The sequence below is a fragment of the Mytilus galloprovincialis genome, chromosome 8 (genome assembly GCF_965363235.1).
Source record: "Mytilus galloprovincialis chromosome 8, xbMytGall1.hap1.1, whole genome shotgun sequence".
NCBI classification, from domain to species: domain Eukaryota; kingdom Metazoa; phylum Mollusca; class Bivalvia; order Mytilida; family Mytilidae; genus Mytilus; species Mytilus galloprovincialis.
In genome coordinates this window covers 68,947,443-68,974,726 of record NC_134845.1, presented here as the reverse complement: position 1 = coordinate 68,974,726, position 27,284 = coordinate 68,947,443, and the positions used below count along the sequence as shown (strand labels likewise).

General features: G+C 30.4%; 1 protein-coding gene across 3 annotated transcripts; it reads left to right on the top strand.

Moving 5' to 3' along the window:
• The first annotated feature begins 4,460 nt into the window (after nucleotides 1-4,460).
• LOC143042452 (uncharacterized) lies at nucleotides 4,461-25,344 on the top strand. Of its 3 annotated transcripts, XM_076214740.1 has the most exons (17): nucleotides 4,461-4,588; nucleotides 5,656-5,915; nucleotides 6,258-6,451; nucleotides 6,647-6,753; nucleotides 7,979-8,250; nucleotides 9,045-9,206; nucleotides 9,509-9,549; nucleotides 12,618-12,731; nucleotides 13,343-13,456; nucleotides 15,055-15,168; nucleotides 17,565-17,678; nucleotides 18,756-18,869; nucleotides 19,027-19,140; nucleotides 20,325-20,438; nucleotides 21,325-21,438; nucleotides 22,607-22,726; nucleotides 23,619-25,344. In XM_076214740.1, exons 1-17 carry the CDS (start codon nucleotides 4,472-4,474, stop codon nucleotides 23,771-23,773), a joined length of 2,340 nt encoding a protein of 779 aa, XP_076070855.1. In that variant the 5' UTR covers nucleotides 4,461-4,471; the 3' UTR covers nucleotides 23,774-25,344. The 3 variants fall into 3 exon arrangements, with proteins under 3 accessions (XP_076070855.1, XP_076070858.1, XP_076070857.1); XM_076214743.1 differs by lacking the exon at nucleotides 9,045-9,206; XM_076214742.1 differs by lacking the exon at nucleotides 18,756-18,869.
• The last annotated feature ends 1,940 nt before the right edge of the window (nucleotides 25,345-27,284 follow it).

Genomic DNA, 27,284 nt, shown 5'->3' with positions numbered 1-27,284 from the left:
TTGAAAATATTATTGTGTTTGTGAGTGGAAAACTGCTTGAAATTGTAGAAATATTCGAAAGTAGCTCTCTCGTTTTGTTCTGCAGCTACGTTAAAGGAACACCAATCAAGTAATCGATCTTTATGACTATGGATTCAATATTCAATGGTATAAAATATCATGTTCTGCTTGTCGTACACTCAATAATACTTAAGTTGGAATAGATCTACGAAGACTCAAAAACGGGCATGTGTGGTTTGGCAATTGTACATTTGTACATGCCCACGGCACAGATGTCCAGATATTGCTCGGAAGATGTTTTGAGAAGTTACGATGCTACCGGACATGGAAAATTAAACTGTTACAGTATATTACAGAACACAAAACTGGCTATCTTTGCTGTAAACACAAGTTAAAGCTGACAAGGGTTACATTAAAGCTAAAAATCCCAATCCCACGGCATCAAATAATTTTAAAAAAACATATGACCTAGGCCTTTAGCATTGGAGGGCTAAAACTAGCATTGAGCCGTATCCAGGTTTTAAATAGAAAATAAAGAGATGTGGAGTAAATGTACACGGGACAAAATCGCACACAATATATAGAAAAAATACAAATTATTAATGAACAGGGCTTTTATTCCTGCTCTTCATCTTGAAAGTAGCGGGAGGGTCTTCAACGAGGAACCGGACCATTGATACTCATTATACAAAAGTAACATGGGTTAGTGCATCGGACTACAAAAACAGAAGTTCCTGGTTCCATCCCCGTTCCGGGGAGAACATTGCCTTTCCACTATTAATAAATATGTTTAAACTAACAATAGCCACACACTTGACTATGTAGACTACATTGTTTTTTCTTCATCCTACATATGTATTTTGATATTGCTTCTACATGTAAATACTAAAAGTCTTACACTGGATCTATATATTTTGCTCCGAGACCAGAACATAATAAAATAAATAAGACAAAACTTGCGCTTTAGATTAAGAAAAGGTCCGAAAATTTTGTAAAATTTTTTCCAGTTCTTCCGGGGTCCTTGAGCCTTTCCCTCGCCAAAATATAGTTTGCTTTATTTGTAATAGAGGCTAGTTACGCTTCTATATTATCATCTTATATCAACCTCTCCAAACTTAAAAGTTAAGATCACGCATCCTTAGTGTTTAAATTGATAAAGACTTTTGCATCCGTCGACATTTTCTTCGATTAAAATAATATTGATCTGACAACCGCTGTTCATGTATACTTTAACGACCGGGCTAGTTTTCTTGTTAGTTTTAAAAGTAGTTACCTCCCTTGTTAGTGTGATGTTGTCATCAATCTATTTATTTATACCACCTTTGTATAATATTATATTGCACAATTTAAAATTGTGATTCGTTTAATATTTAAATATAATAATTAATTCTTTATCAAAGATATAAACAAGGTAATTTGAAAGTCTTTGATTACTTTATCACCGTAGTTCAATTCAGAAGTCATGCGGTCTATTTTGTCTACATTATGTTGAATGAATACCGGAGTGTTTGCATAAGCAACATTTACTATCAATGACTGTACATCAAGAAAAGAAAACATTTTACATTATAAATCGAGAAATAATTAAAATTATATACAAAACTTTATGTTCACCCTTTTGGTATGTAACAAAAATCGACAACATTGTTATAATTTCATTGTCTGAAGCACCTTTAAATGAATGACAAATGACAACATTGTCATTTTTTGAATGACAATTAAAAACAATGTGGGGAAGATAAATTGAACACACTTTCGTTTTTCGTTTTTCGTTTTTTATTTTTGTGAAATCAAAAATGAAAAATGAAAACACTTTCATTTTTCGATTTTAGTTTTTGAGAAATCAAAAATGAAAAATGAAAATACTTTTGTTTTTCGTTTTTCGTTTTGTGAAATCAAAAACGAAAAACGAAAACACTTTTGTTTTTCATTTTGGTTTTTAAGAAATCAAAAACGAAAAATGAAAACACTTTCGTTTTTCATTTTGGTTTTTAAGAAATCAAAAACGAAAAATAAAAACACTTTCGTTTTTTTGTTTTTTGTTTTTGATATTTCAAAACGAAAAACGAATGGACGCAGATATACACGGACCGAGACACATCCAAATACGTGTTTAGACACTTGCTTACTATTGTTAATGCACTATTAGTTCATGACACTTTTTTAGGAGTAGAACAAGAAGTTAAAGTCGCTTTTTAAATTGATAATGTTACAGTTATGCGTACTAAATGGAGAAATTTCAATTCAGCAGATTCAAATGTCCTTAGTCTAGTCTTAGGTAAACAAAAAAACATTATGATTTCTGACACCATGTAATTCAATAGCAACTAGTCTTATCAAAGATTAGCGATATAGCCATATTGACGTTTAATCAGTTTACCGTCCTTTTTTAACAAATGTATATTCACATGATATGTTCATGACATTTATGTATTTGTGTATTTGATTTATTACAAAATGTTTTAAGATATGAAAGTGTAGGTCAAATTTCACTGACGTACTGTAATAGTACGTATTTGAAAGGCTGGATGTCTTTGGTTCTTTAATTTTCAAATGATACAACAGGTTTCATGTCTTTTTGAAAATCAATTTGTCGTATTGTTTTAATAAAACAAAACGTTTAGGAACTTTTGGTCCTCAATGCTCTTCAACGTCGTACTTTATTTGGCCATTTAAATATTTTTTTATTCGAGCGTCACTGATGTCTTTTGTAGACAAAACGCGCGTCTGGCGTAAATAAGAAATTTTTATCCTGGTATATATGATGAGTTTATTCGATTGTATGTTCTATTTTAATATTGTTCATATATTTATATCAACAAATAAAAGTTTACATAAAGGCGAGAGGTTTGGCTAGTCGCAAAACCAGGTTCAACCTACCATTTTGCACTAAAAATGTCCTGTACCAACTTAGGAAAATGGCAGTTGTTTTCTTATAGTTCGTTGCTCTGTGTGTTGCATTGTCGTTTTTTTTTTTCTTGCACTTCAGTGTTTCTGTTGTTTTGTTGTTTTCCTTTAAAAATTAATGCGTTTCCTCTAATAGTCACACTTAAAAGTTGCACAGTACGATATCATGAATCATGGAATGACATATTATAACTGAATTGACCAAATGTATTTTGTTTTTTTAAATTTCAGCTTCATTAGTATAATCATAAGTTGAATTTATCTGTATACTTTAAAACGACTATACAATCAAGGGTAGAGCGATTATATTGACATTTCAAATTGATGTTTGATTACAGTGTGCTATGTCTTTAAATTAGGGGAAATTCTTATTTAACTACCAATCTTGCTTGACTCAAATCATATGGCTCTATGCAATAAGATCGATGATACAGTATTATAGACTTTTAAGTCTGTATAAACCTAAACTGTAAACGCGTGATCAGCAGATAATGTAATTAGTAACCTGTTGCATTTACATTGTTTAAATGAAGGTCAAATTTCTCTGGTATACTTAATTACGGTACATACATTTACAGGTCAATGATTATATGTCTTTTTAAATTGTTAAGACGTCTTTTTTAAGTAAATTGTATTAAATCGATATAACTTCAAATTGTTAGTTGGCATTATTTAAAGCTAAATTAAAAACGATTGCACTGACATATTTCAATATGATCACAATGTTTACAATAATTTATCTCTAACTGAGTTGTATAACAAACTTTTGTTGTTTGAAATGATAGTCATAAAAGTAATCAAATATGTTTTTAGTACATGTAGTATTTCAATTTATAGTACATGTAGTAAGGAAATATCATTATAAAACACATTATATAACAATCATTTTAAAACTTGAATTATCATTGCATTATAATATTTTGTTTAATTCTAGCAAACATATCTGAATAAGCCTAGGCATAATGATATAAGAACAAAATCAGATTATTTAGGTTTTTAGTTTTTTTGGGAAGTGTTGCCTTTTCCGGTCCACAACTGTCTACCTAAGGGGCCTTCTACAGTATCCGAATATTATGAATCAAGAATATGATTATTTTTGAAGCATATAACACAATTGATGGTATTCTTATATATTAAGATGAAAATATATCCATTTTTTTTGTATTGTCAAAACAAATTCAAATGGAGTTATTATGCGAAACAAGTATATGATAATTGACCGAATCCTTTCATAAATAGTCATTGAGAAAGTATAAGAAATTCGAAGCTTTGCGAAAATAAATTATAGTTGGCACCTAGGTTTGATTGTGTATGTCATTTGTAAGTTTGAATTATAACATATTCTGATTATAATCATTGTCTCACCCTGAGAGTTTTTACATTGTCACGCAAATTACTTTTAGACCATGGAAGTGAGAACACAAAAGATTAACGTGTAATGGAGATTTATGTAGTTTGCTACTAATTAGACATTCAATACACGGTCATTAGACCATAGGTTAACGTGACGAAACATTTATAGTTCATTCAGTGTTACTGCTCAGATAAAAAAAAAAACTTCGAAATGTTTTTGAAAGGCTTTATCTTTGTTTATATAATATTTGCTAATATGAAAAAATGTGCAACAACACATTTCAGAGGTGGGACGATATCATGGAAATATTTGTATACATCAAATGAGGTAGATATAAGTAAAGTATAAGGAACGCAGGAATGTACTGTGTTTGAAGTTGCATAATTGATTGAATAAAAATAGGTGTTCATTACTTTTCATGTTATCATAGTTATAATAATAGTAATCTTAATCTATATACTACTAGTATGCGGTTATTGCATGAATATTACAATGCATATTATTTTGAGTATAATTTATACGTATTTTATATTGCACTGGTAGCGAAAACAAAACATCTTCTAAGAAAGATCGTATTCACCAATATTCTTGTAATCATCGTTAAAAGTAAAGCAAAGTTAAACAAACTCTTTCATTCTTTTTTTTTTTTTTTTTATTCACCAATGACGTCAAAACTTTGAAGCTATATTTGTACTATCGTCATGTCTTAGTATATTGCATACGAGTTTGTAATTACCTACATTGAGAAATATTACGTTGCTATAGCATAATCACAGTTACCTTATTATTACTATTATGATGATTATTATTATTTGTTATTATTATTATTATTATTATTATTATTATTATTATTATTATTATTATTATTATTATTATTATTATTGATCAGTATTATAATTTTATCATTATTTTTATATAGTTATACTAGAAATATAATGATAGTTTTGTCTATCATTAAAGTTATCAATTTCATTTCTATGTTATCTCATTTTTAGTAATATTTAATTAAAAAAAACATAAGTGCCGATCTTAATATTTATTTGGTTAATATTTCTTATTGCAATATTAATGTATCATTATTTTATTTTGAAACGTGTTCATGTCTATTTTTGATTAATATGTTCATGGACATTTAAATGTATTCACTTTTGCATAAAGATTGATAAATTTTATCGAAAACAACACACCTGCGTCAAGTGTTCAGTTTTGCTTCAACGTTAGCTTTATGGGAAAAAAATCGGTATTTTTTGTCAAAACCTTTAATTGTTGCACATGATTATACACTTCAATTGATGTTGTAATTGATGCAAAGCACATAGAACATAAGATAATTTGTGTATAACCTGCATATTTTATTATCAAATTAGCGGTTTTTAAAAACTTTCTTCCCTAAGGTAGAAATCACATACAGGCTAACGTTTCGTAGAGGAGCATTTGAGAGGCATGAGTGTAATGACAGTACTATTATAAATGGAGATCTAGTTACAGGAGAAGGTTCCCTACAGTGTATTTCTGGGTGTAGTAATATTGCTACCATAGTGCCATCAATGAATTATTACTGTACTGATTATAGTGTTGATGAAGACTGGACTTCTGGACAAGATAGTACGACATATACCTTTTCAGCAACAACAACCAATGTTTTTCACTTTGGGTATTATTTATTCATTTCAGTTTTGACGTAATCTTATATTTTAAAACATGTTATGAATGTGTCATTTATTAATCGAAAATCCGATTTTGTAAAATTGATGTATAGCGAAAAGATAAGAGAGACGAAAGACACAAATGGGGACATGCAAACTCATAAGTCGAAAATAAACTGATAATACTAAGACCAAAAAATACATCATAGAAATGAGCAATACAAACCCCACCAAAACTGGGGATGAGGTAAGATTGAGAAGATCCAGTTCCATTTAAAAAAATTAAGTTAAAACAAACATGCTTTTTATTATTTATTAATGTTTACGCTAACCTTAAATTGTATACATAGGTATCAAGCCTGTTGCTGGATAACACTTGTGGAAGCAAATGACGGTGATACAACATCTGCATATTGGTCCTTATTGACAACTGCAAACCTTACTACACGTATCGACACAGGAAAGATTAATATTTCTCCGATATCTGCCATGCAGCCTATACTTCGTTTAAAGCAAGGATGTTCTTATTCAATTAAGATACCAGGTATATATGATCATAATATTTTTTGTCAATAATCGAATTAAATATTTTTTGTAAATAAAATAAAAGAGAACCCGATGGTCTAGTGGGCTAAGTAGATCTCTTGGATTGTGAGTTCGTATCCACTCACATGTCGTACGAGATATTACGTTTTACGGAAGTCATGATATACATTTTACTTCATCCCTATTTTTTTAGTGGCAGATGATGACGGGGATATTGTCAGATGCCGCTGGTCGACAAAATCACCGGACGACGAGTGTGGAGAAGTCTGCAACACATTGAGTACATCAATAATAAACGAGGTAGGTAACCAATTATGTTTACGATTAACTGGTGTCATATATATATATATAGTTAAAGCTTAACTTACTTTAGACGAGGACATTCATTCCCAAGCAAATTACTGTTGGAAAACATTAGAAATCATAATCTACTATAAATAGGGTCAAATGTTGAACTTTTTCTCATAATAAGAATGGTAAACAGAAACCATATAGGAATATTCTGTTTAATCGTATAGAGACTGATAAGATCAGAATAAATATCATAACATAAATATTGAGGCTACTAACAGGCTTTTGGGTGGCTAAGACCGGACCTTGGACAAAAACTAAACATAAAAAAAGATGTGGTATGACTGCCAACGAGACAACTCTCCACAAGAAACCAAAATGACACAGAAATTAAAAACTATAGGTCATTGTATGACTTTCAACAATGAGCAAAACCCATATCGCATTGTCAGCTATAAAAGGCCCCGAAATGACAATGTAAAACAATTCAAACTTAGACTCTTTAGGAATTTATTCGTGGTTATCATATGTAAAACATGTAGTAGAAGAAACTGATATGGATATGGACAATTTAAAGAAATATTCATAACAAAAGATAGCTAAAATTATAGATTAAAGCATTTTTACGAAAAGCTAGTTGATAATAAAATATCAGATATAAAGGATAAAAGCAAATTCACTAATTATAAACACGTGACACTTACAAATACAGAAGATAAACATGATAAATATCTAACTTGCTCAAAAAATAAATTTTAGAAAAAAATGACGAAATTTAGAATAACTGACCATAAAAGGAGAGATACCTTAAAATGCGAAGAGAAGAAAGATATTGCAAAAACTGCAAACAAATTGAAGATGAAATCCATTTTTTATATTGTAATAGTTACTCCAATAATTGAAAAGTTTACTTTGATTTTTTGATCAATGAGAATATGAACTTTTTATATTACATGACATATAAAACAGTATATATATACTCAGCCCAAAATCACACATTCAGGTAAATAACCTAGGATCTATTTTAAAAATAGACTTCATTTTCTGATGTTGTGTCACATACTATGAATATGTAGTTTTATGACCATAAAATATTTGAACGGAATATACTAAATTTGATGCATCAGACGTATATACTTCTTACGTGATTCGATATGTCACTTTTTTAGAATATCACAACAGTTCTTAAATATGCAAATAGTGTAACGAATTTGTGCTTGCTTTAAACTTGTAGGACGATTGCGTCCTGCAATATACTGCTAGTGGATCAACAGGTTGGTATGCGGTTGCCTTACAAATTGAGGATTATGCAACTTCCATCGACACGAAACCAATGAGCAGTGTTGCATTACAGTTTATGATTTATGTTTTAAATTCAACTGAATTATGCGACGATGCACCAAATGTATTGAATCTTATGAACGACAACGGTACAGTAGCTTCCATTGCGCTAAATTCATCTTTTTTCCAAACGATAATAGCTGACAGTGGATCTACTAGCGTTAGGTATTGTATGTCCAAGTCAAAACAAAATACTCATAATCAATGGTTTGTCTCATCATTTGTTCACATTTCTTCTAGTTTTCCTTTAACTATAGCAATATAGTATGTTTATATGTTGATTTTACAATAATGTTTCCTATCTACGGTAGTAAGTTAAGACAAGCTATGTAAAAACAGAAACTGAATACTTTAACAAAAACTTATATCGTTCGTACAGCTTTTCAGTTTTGTGGCTGTTGTTTTCTTTTAATCTTAGGGTGTCAAGTCGTGAGATACCTTTTCTGTCATCACTTAGCATTCGTTTTATTTCTTAATAATGCCTTCTTACTTTTTCATGCTTAAAAAAACCAAGAGATTCATAGAAACGTTTCAAATGTTTGCTTTACCTTGCTTTAGTAAACTATAAGGCTAATTCTGAAACAGATTGTACAAAACTAAATAAAAGAGATGTGTTACAAGACCTTCTCGGTTTATATCAATATGCATCGTAAAGCAATCAAACATACGTACAAAATTATGACACAAAAACCATGGTCAATAATATTTTTTATGAAAACTAGGGATGAGCGATTTCAATGATTCGAAGGCTTATCAAAAATATTAACATCTAGTTTGCTGTTCGCAGACAGAATGGGTATAAAGTTGTTTTTTTTTTTTTTTTTATCTCTTTCAGTTTTCCAGCGATCTCGAAATCCGGAATTCACGTTTTTTAATGATTTATTTAATTTTGTCAATAACATCAGTCAAGAAATGATATATAATCATCAATATTGATTTAAATGATTGTTTTACTGCAGTATATCCGAAATAACAACAGTATCGCCTATTGGAATGATTAAAACTCACTTATTACCATACGGTTCATCAGGAACTCAGTGGCACATTAATGTAACATGGACACCTTCTGAGAGTCAAACGGGAAGTCATATATTTTGCTACACAGCCGTAAATAATTTTGGGTGAGTTTATTTTATGAGCAAAACAGAGTTAACAATAATTAGATAATATAATGTAGATCATTATGAACAAACCGGCCTTTAACACGTTGACATGCTCAATGGGTATCCAATTTTATAACTAGGGACAAAACAATTATATTTGTTTTTAAAGGATATAGCTGACATCATTTCAGGTTCATGGTCTTTCGAATATTTAAACCATATCACAATTTAGTTTTGTGACTTAGGGTTTATGAATTTGCAATACAATACTAAAATGTATCAAACCGAACGAAATATATTTTTTTTGTTTTTTTTTATAGACAAGCATCTATCCCGACGTGTACAACAATCGAAGTGGATGGTAAGCCAATATATAGAAATTAATATATTTTAACTTTTTTTTTTCTTTATTTAGACTAAATACCAATATGCCAAGTTCTATTTGTAGATTTATAAGAGCTATTGAACTTGTTATTGAATGATAATTCAGTATTCATGCCAGGCAGTGTGCTCAGCGCTAGAAAGAAAACATATATATATATACTTGTTTAATGTATTAAAGTTATAAGGTCGTCAATACACATTATAATTTTAGGAAAATGAATGGGTCTATTATTACCATTGCTTCACCAATCTTAATAGACCAAAATGTGACAAAAACCTCATACCTCCGTGACAAAAATGTTGTTGTCCACGCAGATAAAGCCTCAAACAAAATCGTATATGTGTGTAAATCACATTACATAAACTGCTTGATAAATAAACTAGGTATTGTCGATTCACTTGAAAACTCAATATATACCCTCACTACACTTACAACAGAGAAAATCCTAGATAAACACAGGTATTGAGTCTGTTTAACACAAAACATTACGACTGAGATTGATCGTAAGTATACTGCATTATTCGTAACTTACGATCAATCTTAGTCGTATATTTTTTGGTGAAACCGACTACTGGTTCTTTTGGATATCAACAAAAGATTAAGAACTGGGTCATCTATCACTGTATTGGATACCCAAACTACGTAAGTGTGCTTGCAAACAACGTTATATTGATCGTCTACAAGTGCTCCAAAAAAACTCTTTCTATACCATAAACATTAATTTTATCAAAAATAAAATCCATGTTTCAACGTTGTTGTGAAATTCTAGAGGTGGCGTGAATCAGTTATGGATACTAAAAATTCAAAAGGTCGTTTTGAGTACACATATATCAAATCTCTTTCCTCATTCAATAGTATTAAAACATTTTACACTAGTATTCCCATTTCAAAGCTGAAAGACAAATTGAAACAGTTGTTCCTACTTTATTTCATAAAATAAATGTCCAACCTAGATACAAGTATCTTGTCTAAGGGATGGAAAATACTACTTTGAAAAACATCACTCTGATTCTAATATCAAATTTTCTGAAACTGACATTGTAATGATTATCTACATGTTTGATTTCTTGATTGACACCATATTTTTTTACGTTTAGAGGACTTTTTCGCCACAACCAAGCGGATTTCGTGTTAGAATACACTGTGACCCTATTCTTGTGAACTTGTTCCTTTATTTATTAACTGCTGACTTCAAACAGGAAGTTAGCAGTATCGTTTAACTTTTGCTTATACATATGATGTTCTCTTATATATGCAGCAATATTCAAGGAGTGCCTGCATACAGAGTGTATATCCCCCAGTTGATACGATATTTCAGGGCTTGTATTTACTATCGTGATTTCCTTGGTAGTGGATTGCAACTCACAAGGAAACTGGTGAAATTGAAACTTCGTTAGTTTTACGGACGCACTCACGAATTGGTTGAACGTTATAGAATATCCGTTTAACAGATGGTAACATATACGTTCCTAGTGTTATAACTTTAATCATGTTACCTTTTCCAGAATGTTACCTACCGCATTAGACAAAATGTTAGACTTATTACCGGATTTGCAATAACATTATCAACATGGCGGGTGTCACATGTTAAAGTACCAGTCTTGTATTACAACTCCAGTTTCCGGTGCATGTCAAAACATGGAGGGAAACAAAATAGTGCATTTTTTTCTGAATTTTTTTCTGAGCTCAATTTTTTCTGCTTGATTATAGGTTTATGCTGAATTGAAACATATATATAGACCTTAAAAAAATCTTGCATTTTTTGGAGGATATCAATCCAGGAAAGTGGAAGGATATCATATTTACTGGAAGTGGTGCGGCCTAGTAAAAACATCAAACAGAAAGTAGAAAAAAAATGTTTACACTTCAGTATACGTAACTTTTTATTCTTCGTGGCAAGACCCACCTTTTTTTCGATTAAATCACAATTTTACATTAGTACATACATGATATGAACATGAAAAATTTTTTCTGTGTAGCATTTTTTATTTTTTTATTTTCAAAGATTAACTGTTTTGTATGTAAGCCTATGGAGCAGTCAATTACAAGACTGCAACCTTAAGCAGAATCTGCTTACATATCCGGAGAATCTGAGATCCTAGCTTTTGGTGGGGTTCGTCTTTAGTTTTCTTTATTGTATTCTTTTTTAGTATTGTTTGTCTGTTGTCCTTGTTTTCGCCATGCCGTTGTCGTTTTTTTTTTTACATATGGGTCTAAATGTCCCTCTGGTATCTTTCGCCCCTCTTTAGTAGAATTATGTTAAGCCGAAGAACCGAAAATTAGTGTACTAGTATATTTTTTACTTGTTTTTGTTTAAAATAATCATATTATGGTTATTACCTGTGAAGCATTGATTGCTACATTAAAATTAATATAGACATATTATACTATATCAATGTTTCTTTTGTTTTATATGACCTCGAAGTCATGTTGGTAATGATTTGCACATTAGCGGTTCTTAATGCTAATAAAACTCTTTCCTTTAATTTAATTGACTGAAAAGTTTGAGTGAAAACCAATAAGAAACTGTACACTTTTAAATCTTATGTAATGAATAATAATATCATACCTTATCACTCCAGTATTTAGATTCCGTTTCGAGATTTTCATTGCCATGAGCACAATGTGTTGAAGAAAAAAAAAACAGTTCCGCTGTACTTTTCTTTGAGGAAACATGAACGTACATAGTTTCATTTTTGTTTGTAGTTTGATTACACTTCTTTTAAACTTGTAGAAACATGTCTTTATGCATGTTATATTCTGATAGCATTTTAAATACGTTTTATTTGTGTGCTTAATTAAAAGAGAACTAGTGGGATATGCTCATATACAGGATAGTATAGATGTACATTTAAACGTAATATGTGTGCTGATTTTGTTTTGTAGACAAAATATTGACATTATATACTATTTCTATGTCTTTTAAAATCATGATATATTTTTAGCAAGTTATAAGCACACGTCTTATTCTTATATTTATTTTTAAAAAGTCATCATAAACCTACAGTGTATGTACTAGAATGCATTTTTGTTTTAATTATTAGATGTTGATGACTGTGCTAGCAATCCGTGCAAACAAGGGGGAACTTGTAATAATCATGTCTCCAGATATTCTTGTACATGTCCACTTTCACATACTGGAAAACAGTGTGAAACAGGTATGTGTTACATTCACTTTGTCTTAAATAGCTGATGTTTTCCTTTAACATTGCATACGTAAGGGTTGATTTATCCTACTTTGTAAACAATCACTCGGATTAAAAAAATATTTCTCTCAAAACGGACACCTCTCGTTATTGTAAAAACTAGATGCGTCTTTTGTAGAGGAAACGCGCGTCAGACGCGAATTCAAAATGTCGATCTTGATATCTATGTTGGGTTTATTTTCAGCATTGTCGTTCATTTATATATTATTACTCGTTTGTTTTAATTGCCAATTTCTTTGTCGGGGTGACATGTGACAATGATGAACAGTGTGTAACTGTCCAATTTTCCATACACGAAATCATTGTGAAAAAGGCACATTCAATTTTTTTTTCTTCTAGTTTTTGTTAGTTAATGACAATATTCATATAAAAGAACAGTGTATTAACATTGTTTAAATGCTTAATAACTGTAGAAACATTTAGTTATCACAAATGCCAACGGGACAGTGTTTCAGTTAAATCAAACACTACATATCCTATCGATGGCTCTTCTTGTTTCTTGTGTATATAAGCAATAATCAAAATCTGTTATCTTTTAACAATTTATTGCTTCTTATTACTAGAAATAGATTTTTGTCAAGGCGTACCCTGTCAGAACGGCGGCACATGCATTGATGGCTTGTTTACCTACACGTGTAATTGTGCAGAGTATCATACTGGTGTTCATTGTGAAACAGGTAAATACGTACATTTTAAATTTGAAAAGATGTAATGTATTACCTTATCTGTATTTGACAGAATTTTTAGGAATTTTGGTCCTGAATTCTCTTCAACTTCGTATTTTAAATGGTCTTCTTTACTTTTTTTATTCGAGCTTCACTGATGAGTCTTTTGTAGAAGAAAACGTGCATCTGGCGTGAATATTTTTTTATCTTGGTATCTGTGATGAGTTTATTGTTCCAATTGCACATTTTCTGTCAGAAAGATGGATTTTATTTTAAAATCATATCCTCAAAAATGTTACTAGTTTTCTTATAAAGTATAATTTTAACTTTAAACACATTTAGTAAGAAAAGTCGTGCACGATATGTGCCATTAAGACAAATCTGCATTTATATTATTACCCATGTATATAGTAATTACAAAGCCTCTTGAAATATACTAAATGAATATATATTTTGGGAGTCACATTATTCCATAACGTTTCCCTTGTTCCATAACGTTTCCCTTGTTTTAGAAGTACTGAACGTTTTGCATATATCAAAACTACAAAAATAAAATCAAAAAAGTATCATAATATGCAACTTGTATACAAGATAAATGAAATGCCCCAAAATCAATAGCCATGTACGTTAATATAGTTCCTCTCTATCATTTTGTTGTTTAGTTTGTATAGTATTATATGATATTTGTTAAAGATGACAATTATGAATTACAATTTATCATTTTCTTTGGCACTAGATAAGATATGAAATCGTTCAGATATAATATTATTTCATGTGGCTGTTATAATTAAAATAAAGAATTTGCAACAATGACATTCAGTACATTAAAGAGGTTTAGAAACTAGAAAAAGTTAGTTTACGTTACAATTACCATATATTGTTTCGACTGATATAGTATTCTTTTTCTAGAATTTAACAACCAATGTTAAACTGCTACTGAACTTAACAAGGTTACACATATTTGTATGTGTTTTTTCTTTTGCATCTCGTAAATGTTAAAGTTTGTATGATGTGTGCTCTTACAACAGTGAAAAAAAAAACTCTTTAACATTCATATGACAAAGCTACCTAATAGTAATTTAAACTATTTGTGGATTTTTTTTTTTTTTTTTAGGTTTTAAATGAGTAGATACAAGAACATGTGGTATGAGTGCGAATGAGAAAACCAACGGTACAATCTATATAAAAAAGGGAGAAACATTTATGAACCACACAAATAAACGACTACCACTGAACATCAAGTTCTTGGCTTAGGACAGGTGCAATCAAATGCAACAGGTTTAAACGATTAAATAGGTACCAACCTTCACTCTTACATGAAACAAAGTATAAAATTTCAACATAGAAAGACACAGTATAAAAAGTAATTGAAATGGCTTAACTTAATCAAAAGAAGCTCTTTATTTAAATTAAGTCATGTTCAGACGTTTCACTTCCAGTCAATTAAATGTGTTTCAGTCAATACTCAGACTGTACAGTAGCTGCTATTGACATATAAACATTATACTGCATTGACTACAAGGTAAACTTATCCGTTTTATTTCTTCTTAACAAATAAAAAAAAAAACACACCAATTTTTTATTACTTGTGCTTATTATACATGTTATAGATACAAAATTATGTGACGGAATATCATGTGGAAATGGAGGCACGTGTCTTGATGGTGTGTTAAATTACACCTGTTCCTGTCCAGATTCACATACTGGTATCCATTGTGAGACAGGTGAATTGTCAATGCATTGTTTCTGATATACACATGGAACATTTGCAGTTAGCACTTCTGTGCTGACATGAATTATAATTGATATTGTCATATCTATAAATTAACTTTCGAAATACTTAGGCTTCTCTAGCTCAAAAATATATTACCTTATCTGTATTTGACAGAATTTTTAGGAATTTTGGTCCTGAATTCTCTTCAACTTCGTATTTTAAATGGTCTTCTTTACTTTTTTTATTCGAGCTTCACTGATGAGTCTTTTGTAGAAGAAAACGTGCATCTGGCGTGAATATTTTTTTATCTTGGTATCTGTGATGAGTTTATTGTTCCAATTGCACATTTTCTGTCAGAAAGATGGATTTTATTTTAAAATCATATCCTCAAAAATGTTACTAGTTTTCTTATAAAGTATAATTTTAACTTTAAACACATTTAGTAAGAAAAGTCGTGCACGATATGTGCCATTAAGACAAATCTGCATTTATATTATTACCCATGTATATAGTAATTACAAAGCCTCTTGAAATATACTAAATGAATATATATTTTGGGAGTCACATTATTCCATACTCCTATCTTGAAAAAAAATAATAATACTTCATTCTGAAGCAATACAGCTTATAGAACATACATTTTACAATATTTTTTAAATGCACCAGTGTAATACAAATAACAATAATTATACACAATATATGTATGACGGAGAATGAAAATAAAATCATATGATAAATAAGTAATACAGCTACGATTTTTTTCAATATTAAATAAAATTTTACCTAAATTATTAAGTTCTTTCACATTGTGAACTGATAACAACTGTATACGTTTAACAGTGGATGGATATTGCCAATACATTTTCTTTAATATACATGTATTGTTTTCTAACATTACTATATCTTTTACATTCTAGAAAAACAAGTGATTAATGTCGGAAATTAATTGTACGCTTTTTTTGTTTGTTTTTTTTTTGTATTTTATTTTCATATTAAAGATATAAACTTCTGTAGAAATGGAGGCACATGCTTGACAGAATGTTAAATTTTACCTGTTCCTGTCCAGATTCACACACTGGTAGCTATTGTGAGACAAGCAAATAGCCAGTTAACTGATTTTGATTTACAAACATGACATTAGTTTCCAATTGTACATTTTTTTGTACTCAAATGTGTAATTGAAACTATAAACACACTCAGCAAGTAAAATGCAGGTCATGAATTTCTTAGATTATTCAAGTACATAGAACTATAAAAGCCGTTTAAAGTAAACTAAAATAAGTCCATTTATTTTGGAATTCTATTCTTCAAATTCACCTATCATGTAACCAATTGATTAATGTCGGATTACAATTGTAAAAAGTTGTTTGGAAAGATACATTAATAAAAACGTAAACACAAGATAAATGCATATGATAACGTCAGATCTGAAAGGAATTGTATTTTATTTTTGAAACTCACTGTGACACAGGTAAATACTAGTATTAAATTTAGAGTGAATTTCTTTCTAACAAACAATGCAAACGACTATGCGCGCACATGTTTTGATCATTTGTTTTTAACATACGTTTGCAAAGTTTACGTAGCTTAACTTACCTTAGCTGTATTTGGCAAAACTTTCAGGAATTTTGATCCTCAATGCTCTTCAACTTCGTACTTTATTTGGCCTTTTAAATTTTTTTGGATTCGAGCGTCACGGATGCGTCTTTTGTAGACGAAATGCGCGTCTGGCGTATATACTAAATTTAGTCCTGGTATCTATGATGAGTTTATTTGATAAACTTTGCACTCGCTAGAAATGCATAGTTTGTTAGTAAAAAAAACTACATTTGTTTCTAACTTCAACCTAATGAAACAATGTATTTGTTTCTACAATTGTAAGAAAGGCTATTTCCAACAACATGCGCATGCATCTTTAAAAGTTCAAACAGGGTCAGTAAACACTGATTAAACGATGTATTTATTTTTACTTTGTAGCGTTTAGAAAACACCAACAAACGCCACACAACGTTTATAATTTTTGGTTAGAAAGACATGCACTCTATATTGGTTTTAACATACCAACTTTACCTTTGTTTCTTATTGTACATATGTAACGATAGATTACGGGCAAATATTTAAACAGGCAAGCCTGGCTTTATCTCAGATAAAAACACCATATTATACATCAGAAAGTATTTCATTTATATTTGTTTCATCTTTTTGAAGATGTTTAATTTCTAGACACTTTTTAAGGCGACTTTCGGCTAAAAAGATTAACTAAAAACATTGTTGTGTTTGTTTTTAAAAAAATCAGCATTTACCTATTACGTTTGTTACGTCGAACAAAAAAAAACCATACAAATGTAATCAAATGTAGCGTAGAGCAAACATCGCAGTAATTTTTCTTTTTTTTTCATATCCAAGATATAAACTTCTGTGAGGGAATATCATGTGGAAATATTGGCACATGTCTTGATGGTGTGTTAAATTACACCTGTTCCTGTCCAGATTCACATACTGGTATCCATTGTGAGACAGGTGAATATTCAGTTATTTGCTTTCAATTTGTGCATACTTTGTCGGAAGTATGGGTTTTATTTGAAAACGAGTTTTAAACTCATTTTATAGACTTTGTACTAGTCTTTAAATCAACGGTTGTCATATGAATCGAATATTATTTCTTGAAAATAAGAAATCATTTCTTATTTTTCAAAATTTATAATTTATAAACACTTTTAGCAAGAAGAGTATCATAATGCCTTCCGCTGTTATCTGCTCTATGATCGGGTTGTTGTCACTTTGACATATTCCCCATTTCCTTTCTCAATTTTATTATAAACAATCTGCATTTCTTAGATTTCTCAATTAAACAGTACTATCAAATCCTCTTACAATTAGCGAAAGAAATATATATACATGGACATTCTGATCCCTTATCATGAAAACAAATAATAAAGGTCCGATAATGACTGTAAAAAGCGTTACAAAAGAAACTTAAACAAAATATGGACAATGAACGATAACGACAGATCTAAGAGTATTTTTTTACTCCCTTTTTAGTAAATTAAGATACCACAAAATACTACATGTAATACATAATCCAAAAATATAGAACAAAAGTATTTGCATTAAGTTGATCTTATTTAGCTTGTCATTATCACAAAGCAAGAAGTACTGTATATTGATTCCTGTAAAAAGAAATCCCTATATGTACTTGAGGAAAACAGAAGCGAACTTTTGTTTATTCCTTCATCTTAAAAGCAACGCGAACTTAGATTAATTATAACTACATTTGAAATCAGTAATAACATTCAAAAAGTTGTAAATCAGCCGCAAACCTTGTAACATTTTCGATTATATGACAACTGTTAATTGAAACATGGAAATGTTTATAAATAAATGACAGGCATTATCTGAGGACAAAAAATCATACACATTTTGTACATATGAAAATTTGTCGTTCGCTTCGTTATGAAAATGTGTGCTTTCAAAATTCTTTTAAAGGCTACTTTAAATGAGCAAATACCTATGCCTATTAAGCTTGTTTTGTCGAGCTTATCAAATGAAGCGTAGAGCAAACATCGCAGTATTTTTTATTTTTTTTTCATATTAAAGATATCAACTTCTGTGAGGGAATTTCATGCGGAAATGGAGGCACTTGTCTTGACGAGTTGTTTAATTACACCTGTTCCTGTCCAAATTCACACACTGGTAGCCATTGTGATATAGGTAAATAGATAATAAATTGATATTGATATACAAACATGACATTTGTAACGAGTGTACATATAAAGTAGCACGATGCGTGCTATATAGAGAAATCTGCATTTTTTAGATAATTCACCACATATACTGCAGTAGGTTTTCTTTTTTTTTTCATATCAAGATATCAACTTCTGTGAGGGAATTGCATGTGAAAATGGAGGCACGTGTCTTGACGGGATGTTAAATTACACCTGTTCCTGTCCAGATTCACACACTGGTACCCTTTGTAAGACAGGTAAGTAATAAATTAATTGCCTTGTATAAACAAATATACATATTGTGTTTAGAAGTTAGGTTTAGTTTGAAAATGATACCAACATAAATGTTTTCAATATTTGTGGGGATGTAAAATTCAAACTTTAAACACATTTAGAAAGCAGAGTGTCATGATGCGTACATTGTACTGTAAAGACGAACCTGCATTGCACGTACTTTCCAGCAAGTTTTCTTTTTTTTTTTCGTTTTAAAAATATAAACTTCTGTGAGGGAAGTTCAGGTGTGAATAAACGGGTGTTTACTTACGACGATGCATTCATAACTATGATGCAGTATTCCATTAACTGCATAATACATATAGTCAAAAATACATAACTCTAATAAAAAACGTACAACTCATCAAGTATAATATTGAGACAAAATTCTGATTTCAACCTTATATTACACAATGTGTTTACATTATTTCCAACATAGTCCAGTATTTTCAAAGTTTTGTTTCACTCACTACTTTACTGATAATTCCTGCTATTATTACATGTATCAGGACGATAGAAAGTTCGTTTTCAGTATATTCCTCCAACTTCCAACTTTATGAATATAGTATTTGCAACTTAGTAATAGAAAATATTTTATATTTGCGTCGCTCACTTATTTATGAACAAATCAGAAGTTATCCGAATAACAGTCGTAAGCATTCAATACGCAAAAAAAAGAAAAAAAATCGTTTTTCACGGAGAATATTAAGATTATAACATAATGTTGACTGTTGTTCCCCTATTTTAGCATTGTTACCTTTTATGTCTGTTTTGTAAACACATAATTGTCAATATAATAGAATTGTTGCAACTGTAATACAAGTAAGAGTTTCAGCTAGCTCTAAAACCAAATGCTATCCACTACTATATCAAATCAGAAATATGTTAAACATTTGTCAGAAATAAGCCTAACATGGATCAAAACATTGTCAAATGACTATTTAAAGTGCCAACAAAAATTCACTGGAAACTAGTTACGAGAAATCTTCGTGGTTTAGCAGTGAAAAGAAATCCCATAAAATATGTAGATAGTAAACGAAATGAATCTACGGCGGTTTATGTTTTAGGTTTACACCGACATGAATAACACACATTTGCTTCTATTTATCAGATGTGCACAGGATGATTATTGCCTAAACTAAAGCATTTTTTATCATTTTAATTTTAGATATTAACTTCTGTGAGGGAATAACATGTAGACATGGGGGTACTTGTGTTGACGGTGTTTTAGATTACACATGCGCCTGTCCAGATTCACACACGGGTGGTCATTGTGAAACAGGTAAATCATCGTAAATATACAGATATGCAACACGTTTTAACACATATATTTAACACATGTGAGTCGTCTGAATTGCAAATGTTTTAATCCACAGGATGTATTACTTGAAATAAAAAATATAACAGCTGTTATCTCCAACCGGACTCGATCTTATCGAGCTACATTCAGTGTTCTCTTTTGTTTTGTTATCTTGATATCAATTCCTAATTGATTAAATGACACCGCGAAAAAAATACAACGAAGCCGTTCATAGAAATTAGGGTATATTGTTAAGGGCAGAAATAAATCATGCAACATATGCATGCAGCATGCGGAACTTTCTTCAAATATATGTTACAATGGATCTTAACGTGCAGATTACATTCAATATCTAATCTTGAGGCATTGTTTCTATTGTCTCCATTCTGAACGGACGTAGCTACGTACTTGCGCAGCCCGTACGGAGAAACGAAAGCACCACTTCGGTAGAGGTGTTACTGACATATATTATCGTGAGACGTCTTGATAAAATGGTTTCCTCATTAAGATGGCGACTAGATAACAGTAATTTGTTTACTGTTTTGTACATTGAACATGCAGTTACTAAAAACAGACGCACACCACTAAATAGATTGAAAATATTGATAGAAATGTATGTTCAACAATACTCACTAGTTTATATTCGGAAATGTTTATTCATTCCAACTTCTTTGTGATTCATACATGAAATAGTGTCGAGGAAAATTTTTGAGACATGAAGAATGTAGGCTGGCTTTATTCAGAGCATAAATACAAAAAAATAAGCATTCCCTTATATAGATTACTCCTCCTAAACTTTGATACTATACAGAAACATAACCTGCATTTACTTTTTAACACAATGCATATATTCTTCATTTCCTTATAGATATTGATTTCTGTGAACTTGTACCATGTGAAAACAACGGCACATGTGTCGATGGTCTGTTTAATTGTACCTGCATCTGTCCACTTTCTCACACTAGTTTTTACTGCGAATCAGGTAACCTAACTTGAATATTACAAGACATATAATGTTCAGCTGTTTGAAACCTAGCATAAAACTGAACTAAAGAACACTTAAAAAACAATTAAAAAGTAAAATCACAAAAATACTGAACTCAGAAGAAAATCCAATCGGAAAGTCCATAATCATATGGCAAAATTAAATGACAAAACACATAAAAAACGAATGGACAAGGACTGTCATATTCCTGAATTGGTACAGGCATTTTAAATGCAGAAACCCCGAATAAAATTTATAGTAGACAAACATTGAATACAAACCATAAACTGAATACCACGGGTTCTACTGAAGTGAGACAAAAAAGCTATTAATTCAAAAAAAACCATTAAAATCACATGATGAAGTTCGTTACATTTTTTATATGAAGTCATCGAAAGCATAAAAGTATTAAAGCTTCTAGGAAAAATATTTCCACTTAGCAGTGCATATGTATTATGAGATTGAAATATATATTCAGACAAGTCCATGTTATATTCTAATGCAATTATTTTGTATCAACGATTCTAATTGGATGACAGTTAGCGTAAAATTCTCTATCTCCTTGTCTGTAACTAAGAAAGCCGACATTTTGAATTGCTGAATGTATTGATATGTAATTTCTACAATAATAAGCAAAACAACTCACATGTTACACCTAAAACATTTCTTTTTATCAAACTTTATTACATTCTGAAGAGACACAGAAGCCAGAGAACGCCCGGTGTTTATGTTTGACGCCGGAAGCATACCTATGACGTCATCTAGTGTAGGGACCAAAGAAGATAACATCTTTTCGCGGAATTTTCTTTAATGAAGATTTTACACTGAAATAATGATTGAAATTTAATTTTAACTTGTTTTGTATTAGAATAGAGATAACTGTATTGTATTTGAAGCTTTTGCGGACGTCCATTGGTAGGTAGTTTTACTGTCGCAAATATCCGTTTACCTGTCTCCGCTCCGCGTCGCCAGGTAAACTAAATTTGCGACAGTAAAACTGCAGCTGGACGTCCTTAAAGTTTCAAATACAATACAGATATCTCTAAATTGATTCTGCATATAAATGTGTAAATTTTAGTTGTATTGTCTTCTTAATTTGTATTTGTCACAAAAGTTGATATGGCAATACAATATTTGAATTGAATTCCATTAAATTATATTACAGATATTGATTTCTGCAAGTTAAAGGATCTACCATGTCATAATGGGGGAACTTGTGTAGATGGTCTCTTTTTTTACACATGTATATGTCCTTTAACACATACTGGTGATCATTGTGAAACAGGTATACACGTTAATATAAGTAAAGGCAGTAGTTTGTCCAATCTATTGTTTACACCTGCACATCAAAGGTAATAATAAAAAAAATACAAAACTGAGGGAATCTTATGATTACCGGATTTGTAATGAAATAAACAACACGACGGGTGCCACATCGAAATATGATCTGCTCATCCTGCCGGAGCACATATGATCACCCCCAAGTTTAGTGGAGTTCGTGTTGCTTAGTCTTCATTTTTATATGTTGTGTCTTGTGTTTCATTATTTGTCTGTTTGCCGTTTTGTTTTTTAGCCATGGCGTTGTCAATTTATTTCGATCTATGAGTTCGACTGTCCCTTTGTGCTCTTTCGCCGCTCCTTTATAAAAGATCAAGACATAGCAGATGTATCTGCCATTTGCGAAATGTTTAATAAATACAGTATAACATTGTGAGGACAACATTACATTTGTTAAAAGAAGCATACTAAATTGATTATCATCGTCATGATTCTAAATGATATTTCAATAGGAAAATAAAAAAACTACATACATATTTATTATAAACAAAATTAATGTTTAAATTACTGGTGGAAAGTACCCGATAAGAAATAGTTCAACGCTTCTGAATGTATACATTAATACACAAATACCAAACCGTTGTTCAACATGACCTTACATGTTACAATAATAAAATATAATGGTTAAGAAGAAGGCCTAGTATGTAAAGTTTCTGCAAAAAAAAAGTACTTCTGTTATGTACAAAAATACATACTTAATCGGTTACAGGAAGTTCAAAACAAATGTTACACATTACAGCTACAGAAACCAACGACAGGCAAAAACATTATTTGATAAATATAAAGATGTTAAGCATGACTTTACTTTTACTTTTATGTATATATATTTTGCGTTTTAGAAGCTAATAATACAGGCTATGTACTGAGTGTTGTTTTCGTATCAGTGGGCTTGGTTTTATCAGGAATAATGACTGGAGTGCTGATTAAAAGTTCCGTTTCATACCTTAAAGGAACAGGAGGCTCTATCGATACATACAATCCTCTTTATATGTAATTTTTCGTATTAGGTTGAAATATAGTAAAGCAGTGTGACTATATATTTTATATCATGTATATCTAGTGTTATCTCATATTAAAAAATTGTAGTTATTAGAATATCATTTATTTGCCCGATATTTGTTTTTTGCAGATAGTTTGTTTTCCTCTATGATAATGCTTTCTGTTGAATTAATATACGTGATGCATATTCTTGAAACGGATTATAACGCCATGTCACTGTCGAAAAAAAAACTTAAAATCACAAAAATACTGAACTCAGAGGAAAACCAATTCGGAAAGTCCATAATCACATGACAAAATCAAAAAACAAAACACCTCAAAAACGAATGGACAAGAACTGTGACTATACATTATAGCCCAAGTTAACAGACAATATTTTGATGATCTCACCATGTTTTTTACGTTTTTATATCACTGCTACATTGCAAATGATATTTTTATATCTACAATTAATCAATTGTTTATTTATATCAATAATGAATAATAAAGTATTAAAGATTTAATACATACATTTTAGTTTGCACATTTTTGATAGATGTAAAGTTGTTGTCTTGGCACCGGTTGCATGTTAAGTGAATCCTCCCATTTTTGCTTTCCCCGACAGTCAATAGGAAAAGTTTAATAAAAATATTTGCTTGCGAATTCTCTCTCTAAAATGCTCCAATTAGTTAACTTTTTATGCTGTCTTGGTTTCTTACACTTTTCATAATATATTATTTAATTTTGCTGTAAATCAATATTTGCGGTGTAACCCTGGGATATTTGAGTGCAACATCATATAAACTGTCACGATATTAATCATTGATTGTCTATCGTCGAATATAGTTTGGAAACCGTTATTCTACAACTATATATACTTTAAAATGAAGGCTTAAAAATAGAAAGGGAATATTGAAACGGTATTAAGGATGGCAAAGGTGTAATTGCGTATATAGGATATGTTACGAGAGAAGAATAGATTTAGAAATAGGTGGTATTTAATTAATGTGTATTCAAATTAAAATATCCAAACAATTATATTTTGATAGACATGATTAACAACTATCGGTTAGTATGTAAAATGTAAAGATCCCCCCAGAAAATATAATAATATCACGCCTTCAGAATAAAACAAAATAAGTATAATCAAAAATGATGTTGATGTAGCAAATACAGGTAATATGCATTTCACATTTATTCCTGGAGTTGGTAACAGATTATGCACTGATGATGAGGATTCAAATTTCGAAGCAACTCAACAAATTTGTGAAAAAAACTTATAAATATGTAGCGAAAAATTCATTATACCAGAAAAGTGTAGTATAGATGTAATATTGAATGTATTTTTGGAAAATCTTGACAAATCTGAAGCAACTAGTTTAGATGATGTTAGAGGTTACTCTAAGCATTTAATGTATGTGTCAAATGTATAAATGTTCGAGTATTTTTCAGCTGCAATAGTTTGGCTAATGTTTAAAAGTGGCGATATTTGTAATCCTAATAATTATAAACCAAAAACAACTTCGCCCTGTCTCTCCAAAATCATAGAACGACATATTGCTAATAGTTTGTATATACAGGGTTCAGACTTTTACATTCGTTGACTACTGCAATTACTAAATAAGTAGATGAACGATTGATAAAAATAGATGAAAGGATGATTCGTTTAATTTTATTAAACTAACTTCTGCTTATGATAAGTTTCAACTGTACACTACACTGGTTAAACAAGTAAAGGTCAAGTGCGTCATGCTGATGCCTACATACAAACTGGTGTACCACAAGGCTTTATCTAGTGTCCTCTGTTATTCATTCTACATATCAATCATTTTCCACTGAACATAGACAATGTATTAATAGATTTGTATGCCGATGATTCTATTTTACGTAGTAAATGTTATAATGTACATGAGTTGAATGATAACCGTCTAAAGGATATTATATACATTGTGTAATGTAAAACTTGTGATAGGAAAATTGTACGAAACTAAAAACAAAAAAATATTGTAAATTAATGTTTATTAGTTATTAGGCTTTATTCAACTTGGAACAGTTAAGATATATATATTTCAAATGAACAATTAGAGAAATGTAGATAGTGAAAAATAACTAGGTTTATATATCTTCAATAGACTTAATGAGAATGAGCAATAGAAAAGATGTCATACATGTATGTACACTTTAAAACTTTGCATTTTCGAAAAACTAAGGATTTTCTTATCCCAGGCATAGATTACTAGTACCTTAGCCGTTTTTGGCGCAACTTTTTAGAATTTTGGATCCTCAATGCTTTTCAACTTTGTACTTGTTTGGCTTTATATATTTTTTTATATGAGCGTCACTGATGAGTCTTGTGTAGACGAAACGCGCGTCTGGCGTACTAAATTATAATCCTAGTACCTTTGATAACTAATTAAATAGAATCATTTAATTAAACATGGTAACAATTTGTTTTCTATGTATATATTACGTATTATGTATGTCACCTATGTATATATTACGTATCATGTATGTCACCTATGTATATATTACGTATCATGTATGTCACCTATGTATATATTACGTATTATGTATGTCACCTATGTATATATTACGTATTATGTATGTCACCAATGTATTTATTACGTATCATGTATGTCACCTATGTATATATTACGTATTATGTATGTCACCTATGTATATATTACGTATTATGTATGTCACCTTTGTATTTATTACGTATTATGTATGTCACCTATGTATTTATTACGTATTATGTATGTCAGCTATGTATATATTACGTATTATGTATGTCACCTATGTATTTATTACGTATTATGTATGTCACCTATGTATATAATACGTCTTATTTATGTCACCTATGTATTTTTTACGTATCATGTATGTCACCTATGTATATATTACGTATCATGTATGTCACCTATGTATATATTACGTATCATGTATGTCCCCTATGTATATATTACGTATCATGTATGTCACCTATGTATTTATTACGTATTATTTATTTTTTATAGTTGATGCAATATTAGGTAGTTATATTGAAATTTGAATAAATACACTTAATACGTTATTGAAGAAATCTTCTAGGGTAATAGAAGAAGCTAACACGTTTACATCCTTCCAGATATTGCTTTATGGTTTAAAGAAGTTGTATGTGGAAAACAAATTTAACATGAAATAGCAATAGTTGTTTTTAAATCCTTACAGAATATGGTTTCTAACTATTTTGCGAAAATATATTCATTTTTAAAACGAATCAAGCAATAGGTGAAAAACAAAAATAACGAACTCCGTGGGAAATTATAAACGTAAAATCTCTAAGCAAATGGTAATACCAAAAGCTCAAACACATCAAACGAATGGATAAAAAAACTGACATATTCATGAGTTGGTACAGGCTTTTTCTTGGTAGAATAATTGGAATTAAACCTGCTTTCTGGCTAGTTAAACCACGCACTATAATGACAGTGGCATAAAATTCCATGATGTTGACAACGATGTGTGAACAAAACAAAAAGACATCA